This window comes from Leptinotarsa decemlineata, unplaced genomic scaffold, assembly GCF_025532065.1.
Source record: "Leptinotarsa decemlineata unplaced genomic scaffold, Ldec_3_MD MMD2_tig00003557_RagTag_RagTag, whole genome shotgun sequence".
NCBI classification, from domain to species: Eukaryota; Metazoa; Arthropoda; class Insecta; order Coleoptera; family Chrysomelidae; genus Leptinotarsa; species Leptinotarsa decemlineata.
The window spans coordinates 1,053,043-1,065,748 of NW_027412590.1; the positions used below are offsets into that span (position 1 = coordinate 1,053,043).

Here is a 12,706-nt window from a genome sequence, read left to right on the forward strand (position 1 = left end):
ACCTATAAGTATGTTAGGCTCCATGGTCAAGGTTGCGGAGAGAGTAGTCCTGCAGAGGCTGAACGAGGAGATCGAAGACAGACAACTTCTACCGGACGAACAGTTCGGCTTCAGGAGAGCCCACTCCTGTGAACTAAGACTGAAAATTCAATCCAAGAGATGAATAGAAAGAGACATGTTTAAATTTCACTATCACACATCTTGAAGGCCTTCGACCGCGTGACACGAAGGTCTTCTACACAAGATTAATAATTTAAACCTACCACTGGGACTAGTCCAGTGGATAGGGTTCTACCTGCAGGACAGAACTTTTGCTGTGAAGCTTAAAAACTTCCGGTCACCGGTAAGACTAATAGAGGGCTGGAGTGCCACAGGGTGCAGTCCTTTTACCCACGCTCTACAACCTCTATATCAGCGATCTCCCGAGAACTGACCATGTTAAGGTATCTCTCTATGCTGATGATACCGCCCTGATGTTCTCGTCCATGGCGAGAGAATTCAGTGTAGCTCATATGGTTCACACAATCCGTGTGAACCCTGCAAAAACACAAGCGATAGTGCTTGGTAGGCAAAGTCTCCACCCGAATCTCAGAGTTATCATGGCAGGACAAGAAATCGCCTGGTGCCCCTAGGTTGAGTACCTAGGTCTAATTATGGACCGCTAGCTTACCTGAGCCAAGCACATCAAATCCGTGAAGACTAATGTAAGTGTGTTTGTAATTTTCACTATTATGCTGTATATATCCTAATAAAGTGTACATGAATTTAAAAATTAACGAACCACGATTTGTATTTAAATTTTGAGAAAAATATTACTGTTTCCTAACAATTATTTGATAATTTCCAAAATTGAGCTTTGATTTTGCTATGAAATGTTGTGTTAACTTACGAGCGTCGTTCGTGTTTTTGAAAGTTTTACTGTAATGCTCCTAGCCTGTGAACTGAAGCTCCCTGTGACCTACCATAAACCCATTTTAAAAATATTATGTTAAATTATTTCTTTATCTTCTTGGAATAGTTCATGAATTCAATTTCACTTAGTGGGCTACTATTTCAGACGAGATGAAATTGGCAGTATACTACAGAATGAGAAAAAGAAAAGAAAAAAAAGAATTCCTGAAATAAAATATCTAGACTTACGTTAATGTTCCTTCCGGGATCATTTTCGATGAGTTGGCGTGCCAGATCTTTGCAGGATTTACGTGAGGCTGGGGGAACTTTGGAATCGTCTTCCCAGTAGCGGGAAGGCGAATGTCCGTAGAGGGCCGCAGGCGTGGCATGAGTTATTCGAGTATTTGTCACAATCCCCGTCGACTTTCCTGAAAATGAAGCATATCTTGTTCATCAGCACGGAAACACTTTTATCGACTTCAAGACGTACTGCTTGATTCATAACTGAAAAGACTTCGCTCAAATTGAATATGAATAAATTCATTTTAACAGTATTCAATGAAGTAACATTACATTCATTGCAGTGAAAGAGCTTTTTTTATCTTTCGAAAAATCAAGATATGAAAACCCTCAGACTGACTTCAATGCAGACAAGACGAGTTAAAATCTGATGTATTACCAAATTATCAATTTTTTAAAAAAGTCTGAATAATTTTCAAACATTATAATTTGATAATGCAAATAGTAGCCATAATTGAATCAGAGTGATTTGGTACGATCTAATTTTATAATTTTTAGTCAACCGTTAATTCAGGATTTTGTGATTTGATACCTGCTCTAGAAAACTTTCCACACTGGCAGACACTTATGAAGCTACTGAATGCCTTGTAGGGGAGAGCACACCGAGTGATTTTATTGGATCACAACCTGAAATCGCTCCAAGCTCTGCCAAACAGACACTGAATAACTTGACTGTAATGATAATTTCAGGCTCCTTGTCTACCAGGATTGGCCCATTTTAAATCATTCATTCATGCTTGGAAGTATTTTGCGAAACAAACATTTGATATATTTACGTTTCGAATGTTCTTTCTAATCTCAATGTTCGTTCAGAAAAACAATATTCATTACCCAAACACCTCTTGAATCCCGATGAAATAAACTATTTTGCTTAATTCGTACAAAATGTTTCTAATGATTGTGATGGAAATATTGAATTTTATAGCAATAATTATTTTTTCAGAAAAAATTATGCCAAAAATGATGCAAAGTTGATACAGTTTTTAAAAACAGATGAATATTTCACTTCATTTCTACTTTTTGCGAAAAAGTTTGTTAAATAAGCATAATCAAAAACAATATCAATGAAAAGTCAATAATTTATTCTTTACTGCACTTTTCAAACAGTTAAACTTTGTTTCACCAATTACGAAAAATTACAACGCAATTAAACTAACGGAAGGAATTATACGAAAGTAATTTCATATTTACTAAATATCTTTTATGAGATATGAATGAACAAAATTACTTCAGAAATCAATTTAGATTTCGTTGCCTAGAAAACTAAACCGTAAAAAATTCTAACAAACATCTGTTAAAATAAAGTTATAATTTAAATTAAGAACACTAAATCAAATCGAAACATATGCCTAAACCATGTAAATACCAATAGAAATTCAAAATAAAAAGTCACATTACGGTGTGCCTTCCACCTAGTTCAATGCAATCAATTGTCCTTTTTAAAACATCTTTAACTGCATTCTTTATACTACGGGGTTTCGTGCTTGAAACACATTCTCGAATAACTGCCTCTAAATGGTTTATATCTCGAAAAGTTCTTTGCTTATACACCTTTTGTTTTAATTAACCCCACAAGAAGAAATCTAGTGGGGTTATATCAGGAGATCTAGGCGGCCAAAAGTGTTCCATATTGCGACTGATTACTTTGCCCCTGAATATTTCCAAAAGACGCTCTTTAATCACCCTTGTAGTATGAATAGGTGCACCATCACACTTATACCACACAACATTTCTTACTTGAAGGGGCATATTATCCAAAACTTCAGATAGTTCGGTATTCACAAAGTGTAGGTAGTCCGCAGAATTTAAATTATGTATAAAAAAGTATGGTCCTATAATTTGATCGTTTAATATGCCACACCATACATTCGTCTTAAACGAATATTGATATCGATATTCGATTACGAAATGTGGGTTTTCTTTTGCCCACCACCTGCAGTTTTGCGAGCTCACAACGCCATTTGAAGAGAAGGTCGCTTCATCTGTCCATAAAATCTGATAAGGAAAATGATAATTTTCTTCTTTTTCCCCTTGAAACCAAATAGAAAAATACAAGCGCATATCGAAGTCCCTTTCTTTTGATGTATTGATAAATTTCGGTTTATAAGGCGTGAATTTATTTTTGTGTAAAATACGTCGTACACTCTCTCGGTTAACATCTGTTCTATCTGCAATATCTTGAATATTTGTTTTTTTATGTTCTACGACATCCAAACATATTTCAAATTCCACTTCTCCAGTATGTCTAGAAGGCTGATGTGCTTTTCTGAAATTACTCTCAACCGAGCCAGTAGATTTAAACTTAGCTATTATCCTTCTAACTGTTGACTGATGAATATTTCTTGCAGGATGTCTGACTTTGAAAATATCAGCTACTTGTCGGTGTCCGGTATTCTCGCCGCATATTGAAACGATTTCAATTGTCTCTTGAAGATTCAGCATTTTTAACAACACACTAGACAACGAATGAACTATTTTAAATCTAAAACTGATGAACACTATTTTGAGTTATTCAACAAATGTCATATGACAATAAAATATTTTGCTCATTCAGTTCAGCTCAATTGTTTCCACAGTACCCTTAGTTTAATTTCTTTGTAATTTTTCGTAATTAGTGAATCAAAGTTTAACTGTTTGAAAAGTGCAGTAAAGAATAAATTATTGACTTTTCATTGATATTGTTTTTTAATTATGCTTATGTATCAATCTATTTCACGAAAAGTAGAGATGAAGTGTAATATTTATCTGTTTTCAAAAACTGTATCAACTTTGCATCATTTTTGGCATAATTTTTTCTGGTGTTTTAAATTTTTGCGAAATAAGTTGTATTTAGAATTGCAATTGGTAATAAAAATGCGTTGGAAAGATAAGTTAGGCATAAAGCACTAACTATATTGAGGTTTGGCTGAATTTGAGAAATCGGCAAATGTCGAATTTTCGAAAAACTGTAAAAAAAACTAAATTTGTACTAGAGAGCTAAAAATTTTCGAAATTTCGAGCAATAACTAGTTATTGCTCGAAATTTCGAAAATCGGTAAAGAGAAAAGATGATTTTTTTTTCATTTTTCACCCATATACCAATTTTCAGCTCTCTAGTACAAATTTAGTTTTTTCACAGTTTTTCGAAAATTTTACATTTGCCGATTTCTCAAATTTAGCCAATCCTCAACATAGTGCTTTATGCCTAACTTATCTTTCCAACCCATTTTTATCACCAATTCCAATTCTAAATACAACTTGTTTCGCAAAAATTTAAAACACCCGGAAAAAAATGCCAAAAGTTGATACAGTTTTTGAAAACAGATAAATATTTCACTTCATTTCTACTTTTTGCGAAATAGCTTGATACATAAGCATAATTAAAAAACGATATCAATGAAAAGTCAATAATTTATTCTTAACTGCACTTTTCAAACAGTAAAACTTTGATTTACTAATGCTGAATCTTCAAGAGAAAATTGAAATCGTTTTAATATGCGGTGAGAATACCGGACACCGACAAGTAGCTGATATTTTCAATGCCAGACATCCTGCAAGAAATATTCATCAGTCAACAGTTAGTAGGATAATAGCTAAGTTTAAATCTACTGGCTCGGTTGAGAGTAATTTTAGAAAAGCACATCAGCCTTCTAGACATACTGAAGAAGTGGATTTTGAAATATGTTTGGTGTCGTAGAACATAAAAAAACAATTATTCAAGATATTGCAGATGGAACAGATGTTAACCGAGACAGTGTACGACGTATTTTACACAAAAATGAATTTACGCCTTATAAACCGAAATCTATCAATACATTAAAAGAAAGGGACTTCGATATGCGCTTGTATTTTTCTTTTTGGTTTGAAGGGGAAAAAGAAGAAAATCATCATTTTCCTTATCAAATTTTATGGACAGATGAAGCGACCTTCTCTTCAAATGCCGTTGTGAGCTCGCAAAACTGCAGGTGGTGGGCAAAAGAAAACCCACATTTCGTAATCGGATGTCGAGATCAATATTCGTTTAAGACGAATTTATGGTGTGGCATATTAAACGATCAAATTATAGGACCATACTTTTTAGACATAATTTAAATTATGCGGACTACCTACACTTTGTGAATACCGAACTATCTGAAGTTTTGGATGATATGCCCCTTCAAGTAAGAAATATTGTGTGGTTATAAGTGTGATGGTGCACCTATTCATACGTCTTTTGGAAATATTTAGGGGCAAAGTAATCAGTCGCAATATGGAACTCTTTTGGCCGCCTAGATCTCCTGATATAACCCCACTAGATTTCTTCTTGTGGGGTTACTTGAAACAAAAGGTGTATAAGCAAAGACCTTTTCGAGATATAAACCATTTAGAGGCAGTTATTTGAGAATGTGTTGTAAGCACGAAACCCCGTAGTATAAAGAATGCAGTTGTAGATGTTTTAAAAAGGACAATTGATTGCATTGAACTTGGTGGAAGGCACATCAAAATGTGACTTTTTATTTTGTATTTCTATTGGTATTTACATGGTTTAGGCATATGTTTCGATTTGATTTAGTTGTTCTTAATTTAAATTATAACTTTATTTTAACAGATGTTTGTTAGAATTTTTCACGGTTTAGTTTTCTAGGCAACAAAATCTAAATTCATTCCTGAAGTAATTTTGTTCATTCATACCTCATAAAAGATATTTAGTAAATGTGAAATTACTTTCGTATAATTCCTTTCCTTAGTTTAATTGCGTTGTAAGTTTTCTTAATTAGTAAATCAAAGTTTAACTGTTCGAAAAGTGCAGTAAAGAATAAATTATTGACTTTTCATTGATATTGTTTTTAAATTATGCTTATGTATCAAGCTATTTCGCAAAAAGTAGAAATAAAGTGAAATATGTATCTGTTTTTAAAAACTGTATCAACTTTGCATCATTTTTGGCATAATTTTTTCTGGTGCCTATATATATGCTGCTTTTTAGCTGGTCCCACTATTGCAATCTCGGAATCTTTAAGAATTGCAATATCATTTGAATTATTATATTCATTAATATATTATATTTATTACATCCTTCAAGATCACAAAAAATGATATAGGATACGTCTTATAGAAAATAAAATATATACATACAAACATAAATATAAATATACATACATATAATTATAAATATAAGTGTAAATGCAACGATGAAGATAATATATACACATAAGTATAAATGAACTTCAATAAACGTACACATACATATAGGTATAGATAAACTAGTTGGCAAATAGAACTTAACATAGCATCTATTATTAGTCCTCACATTGACTCAAATATTCTGCAATACTGTAAAAGCAACCGCTAATCAGAAACTTTTTAAGTTTGGCTTTGAAGATAATATCGCTTTTTTCACTTCTAATTATGAGAGGTAGATTATTAAAAAAATTTGCACCAGCAAAAGACGGGCAGTTTTCAAAAAACGAGGTTGAATGTTGTCGAAGTCTTATCAAATCACCATGTCTCGTTGGGTACGAATGCATTCCAGAATTTCGGTGATGATCATGTATGTATTCTTTAAAAAAAAATTGGACAAGAGTTCTCTAGTCTGGGGAACTACAATTACTTCTTCCAGATCGAGAATATCAGTAGTTATCTTTGAAATATTCATGGAAAATCAAAATGGTCAAATTTCGCTTTTCGACTCACGTTGCTCTTATTATAAAACAGTTATTTAGATCATCTCATCATCACGGTTTTCAAGATGTAGAATCCTTCATAACCGATTTGTATCACATGATGGTCGATCAAATATACTCAGAAATCTCAATTCACAAACTCAATCCATTTTCATATCAATATGTTGATAGTCAACAATATTCGGCGTGCCAACGCTTGAACTTCTTTCTTTTACTACTCTTATTATTTGTAGTTGACCTGTCTGAACAAATGATTGACTTGCTCGAATCGTTCTATACCGCTGATTCTGAAAATTATTGACATAATTGAGATCGTTCCTAACGGTTTGGATTCAGAGGATGGTATCAAATTGGAAACAACGTTACTATCATACGGCCATCACGTTCACCTTACCTGGCCTTCTGGAGTCTTATTTTCGGAAGAAATGATCCATGACGCAATTCGATTTGAGTTTTTCTGGGTACCTTTCTGCACATAACCTGCTTGTCCGGTTCATAATTCGATTTCATTCACCATAGAACATATTCAATTAAAAAAATCTTCGTTTGTATAACCTAAACGGGATAATGTCCTCACGAATTCATAAAAAACTATTATAGAAATAACATCATCATTAAGTCAAAAACTACCTTCATTTGTTTCGATAGCTTTCCTGTTGTACTCATAAAAGATAAATAGAGGAAATTTCATCCGATACTCCAGATGCCGATGCTGTAAATGACAATTTGATGGAGATAGTTAATGAATGTCTGGAAGTTTACGGAATGTCAGCAGACGCAAAAAAAATATGAAATATTTGAATTGAAAAGGGCTAACAAAATAAAAAAAAAAGATTTTGGTACAAAGTAACCAATAAAAGATTTTATGATTTAATAAGGAGTTTAACAAGATCGAATTCAATTTTCAAAAGTTTTTTCTGACCTTTGAAGTTCACTTAACACTGTCAGGCCCTTCACGAACAGTTTCTGTGGGGTGCAAGGGTCAGGCGGGAGGAAGGGAAAAGGTGGAGCTTGCAAGTACCCGAAATATTCGCATAAACACAATATCGGTACAGAAGCAACTCAACCGTGGTGGTACGTAAAATACGTTTCTAGGTTTGCGGTTGTATTATTACTGTTTTATTTCGATTTAGGTCAGTTCGTAAAGTATAAATTGTGCTTAGTATACATCAAAAGACAAATAGAAGGTTGTTGGACGATATGAATATGGAAAGCAAACATTTTTGGAGAGACGTTGGTCCTAAAAAAAGAATGAGTTTTAGTACAAGGCGAATTACTGCTAGGCTATAAATACAAGTAAGTAAAAATTTTTGATTTTCAAAAAAATACTTTTGTGAACCGAAACTAAAATTTCATTGGAGAAGTGAAAAGTTTATTTACGCCGTACATAAAGTAAAAATTTTACGCGTAGTTTATAAAGTTCAACTTTATGCAGTAGGGCGTGAATTACACTTTTTGTACTCACAACTTATCATTCATGTATTCCATAAATATTAAATATATGTCTTATTCTTTATTATTTCATGTCCAAAACAAACGATGTAACGAATGAGTTACCTTTAATTTTGGAAAATAAGAATAATGATCCAAATATAGAAAATATATCTGCAGATCAATTGGGAAGCGATAACAGAGAGATATCATCATCAGATACAAATTCTGGTGGAGATACAAAAACCCAAATGGATGGTAAAACCAATGAATGTAAAAAAAGAAATTTCAAAGACACCGTTGAAAAAGAATTTATTTTGGTTGGGAAAAGAATTATAAATATCGACCATTTTTTCAATGCACTGAAAATAATTTCACTTCCAGAAAATCATGATCCCGGTACGGAATGCACTCTGCAAAATATTGTTGTCATTGATGAACGTCGTTCTGGATTCGCATCGACTATAGAATTGAAATGTAACATGTGCAATATATATTACTATAAAAACTAACTATGATACCGAAGGAGTGCATGAACAAGCGGTTTTGGGGATCATGTCAATAGGATTGGGATACAAACATGTTGAAAAGATCGCAGCAACGTTAGAAATTCCTTATGGATCCCATCGAACATACGATAAATTTCACAATAGAGTTTGTGATAAGATAGAGGAGAAATCACAAGAAGTAATAGATAAAGCAATAGAAGAAGAAAAAAAATTGCTATTGAGTCTGGAAATATTATCAACGGAATTCCATTTATCACCGTAAAATGCGATGGATACTCGAAGGACAACAAGAAAATTGCTCTGAATTCTAGGGGGTTCTTGTTGAATACTCTTCGTGAGCACAACAATAGCAAAATCAATACTCCTGACCGCTTTGGATTGAATGATTACGTACAGTCCATCTCGTCTTGTGTTTGTAAATCTCTTTCTGGAAAAATCCTCACTTATAGTGAATGTTCAAGAGGTAGCGAAAACTTTGCACAGTCCGTGCAAAGGTTATTCTTAAATCATCTGAAAATGAAATTTTTAACAGGTGATGATCGACTGTATTGCCAAACTGCTCCAAACTAACTGACTGATATAGCTGAGACACCAGTCAATCAAATAATAACACTGACGATATTCAAACAAGCAAAAAACTCTTTCGAAGGTTCGAAATAGATGAACATGCAGACATTGTTCACTGTGGTTCTGGCGTTGAATTTGGTCACTATTACGCCTTGTTCAAAGATGAAACGGGCTGGCGATGTATTGATTCTATTGGAGCCTCTGGAGACACACTACATTTTGTTTTATGAGAGAGAGGACATTGATAGTACAAGATCTTGAGATGATATGGTGCTGCAGGTTTTTCCGGGTTTTCCTGCAGCTGAAAAAGCAAATGCACCACTGGAATCAATGAAGTCGACCCGGAGCGCCAATTAATGTTTATTGTTGTTTTCATTTTTATATTCGAAGATAAAGTTCAATAATTTCTTAATTGATTGTTTTATTGCATATGAATTGTTTTGATAATATAACTCTTTTATTGAAACTTCTTTAAACTCCCCAAGTTGTGACAAAGAGAAATATTTGCATTTTTGTTTCTTTGTGTATTTGCACGTAGTTCACTTTGGGTTTCAAGTAATACACACACTTTTATCAGGAAGAAAATTCACTGAGAAATAGACAATGAATATGTTTTCCTACCTACTTCTATCGAAAGTATACATTTCCTGACCTCATTGTAGGAAGCAAAGTCGTACTTTTCCTCCCTAAAAAAAGTGACGTATGGTACATCATCTTTGAAATAACTTATTGACATTGACAACCTAAACTACTTATTTTCTATCATATAAGTATAAATTCTACCGTTCATTTATAGAACACCCTGTATTTTGCAAAATGATAGAAATCAGTGGAAAGTGAAGTATTTTGAAAAGTAAATACCTATATTCAGAAAATGAGTCAGATGTCACTAGATCTACAGAAAAACGTCAATATATATGTCAATAATTTCGCAATGCAAGTCAAGTGAATATGAGACTATCAGATTCTCACCTAGATTCTAAACGAAATATTGAGTATATAGTTTAAGATGAAAAAATTACAGAAACTCACAGAATACTAGAAACTCAAAGAAAACTAGATCAAATAATGAATATTTATTTTTCTTTTTTTTTAGTGTGTTTGTATACAAGCTTCTGTTTGAAAATTTTTTTTTATAATTTTAATTTTTAACTTTTCATTTCTCTTGTTATTGACAACCACAAATAACATTCTTTCCGTTTATTTCGACTCCATCTTAATATTTTTTTTCATAGGAACATTAATCGCCTACCTTGAAAACCCCCAGATTCCAATTTTGAATGAATCGGGCGATAATCACAAAAACCGTAAACCATTCTGGAGCCACCACGTTGAATATTCCAATTTTGACATGAGAATCATAATCTTCGATCCCAAAAACCCCTGGATAGCAAATTTGATTCGAATCAGACTAAAATCACAAAACTCGTTCGCCATATGAAGTCTCCATTTTGTTTTTTCTGTTTACAAAAATTTCATAATGCATTGTCATCGGGATTATATACACCTGCAAAATTTCTAATCAACCGGATGATTAGAACTAGGTCAAATTCAACTTGCATTATTCCTTACATTGCTGGTTAGTTTGTTACCTAGAAGTGAACCTAATCCTACAAGCTTATAAATAAAAGTATGTCTGAATATACGTTATGCGCTCTAACCCGTGATTATAATTTTGCCCACTTCCTGTGAAATATCCAGTACTAAGTATTTATTCCCAATAATTTCGAAATATCCCATTTACATTTTATTGAAGAAATATCAAAATATGTATTCGCGCGCCGCTGTTTTAAGGGCGTGGCTACTACCGCAAACTTTCTCTGATTATTCTATCGCGCATGAATTCAGTCAACAAGCGATGATCTGATGTGAATAATTTGCCTAACTAGTGGCGTTTGTATAAATTTAAATTTGCAAAATATGATCTTCTGATTATTTTTTTTTTAAACTGAGGGTCTTATTGTAAGCTACATAGGCATTGTAAGGTTCGGACGAAGACATATTTGAATTTTCAGTAGTAGCTATTATCCTGTGAAGGAGTTCAATAAAACTCCTTCAAACAAGACATTTCACACAATAATATTTGAAAAAGTATTTTATTTTCTCAAGAAATCTCTTCGTCCAAACCTTCCATGCCCTTTTCTGAATAAAATGAGATGAGCAGAAATCCTGTAAATATATTTGTCATTACACATTTTGATAAAGCGTACGTGTCTGTAGACAAACCAGGCAAAACCGGGCCTCTCACTCTTAAACAAGCCCATTAAAAGTCCAGGATGATTTATTGAAATGAGCACGAACTTTCTTGAACAAATTGAAGTTCTCAATAGTAAGCAGCTCAGTAATCATAATAGATGTTTCTTTAGGATCCTTCTTGTTGTTGAATATTAAATTTCTCGTCCAACGGCGGCAAAATGCACGCACCAACTGAATCTAGTAATTTCGATTTCAATAATAAATGTTAGAAAATAGTGATTAGAGAAAAACCCGTTTTGACTTCGATTGCTATATTTGTATATGAATAAGTTGATCCAAGACAATTTCTCCATCTATACCAAATTGACTTATCCGTTCCCTCATTCAGAAAAGTGCCCAATGAATATATAGATTCCTTTATATTTGTTTACTTCAAAAATATACTTCCATATTCTGTAAACCAAATCAGCTACACAAGTCGAGTCAATAGTTCAATTGAATTATTATCTCTTTTTTTTTTCAATTTGAATGCAGTGTAACCCAAAAACATTTCTGCTAGTGACGTCGTAAACGTAAAATTGAAAAATATTCAGTGTGCCTGAACTTATTCGACATATTCGGAGTTCCTATGTCCTCTCAGATCGTAAGGATCAGTTTCATTGCCAGACCATTCCTACATGCATATAAATAATCACCGTTGGGTCGAGCAATAATAATAAATCAACCGCTTTTTACGGTGCTGTTTCCAGGAACTGATTAACGGAAAAACAGATTTTAAACAGATTTTTTAAACAGATATGAATACAGTTCTGTTGAAAATACCAAACACTTGCCTTCCATGTGGTACTTACGATTTAGTAGATATGTGTGTCAGGCACCCGGCGGAAAAATAACAGTTCACTCAACTAATGCCGCACAGAAAGCTGTAGATAAGCCATCAGGGACCAGTTCAATGTCTTACATTTGTAAGATTCGTCGAAAGTAAATTCCTATACATGAAAAAGTGAAATTGATAGGCTGGTTTCGGAAAATTGGCTCCTCATCAGTGCCGGGTGGGTCATTTCAGATGGAGTGAACCGTTGGAATTATTATTTTTGGGATACCACTACTCACAAAAATTCATTTTTAGATATTATATCTGAATCAAAACCAAGTGTTATATAAATATTA

The 12,706-nt window shown here is 33.3% G+C and overlaps 1 protein-coding gene across 1 annotated transcript in view; it reads right to left on the reverse strand.

Moving 5' to 3' along the window:
• The window catches only part of LOC111512315 (alkaline phosphatase), a 952,023-nt gene that overhangs the window by 254,846 nt on the left and 684,471 nt on the right, over positions 1-12,706 (reverse strand). The window contains exon 5 of the mRNA XM_074178167.1: positions 1,141-1,319. Coding sequence (XP_074034268.1) covers positions 1,141-1,319 — 179 coding nt within the window. The remainder of the gene's footprint in view (positions 1-1,140; positions 1,320-12,706) is intronic.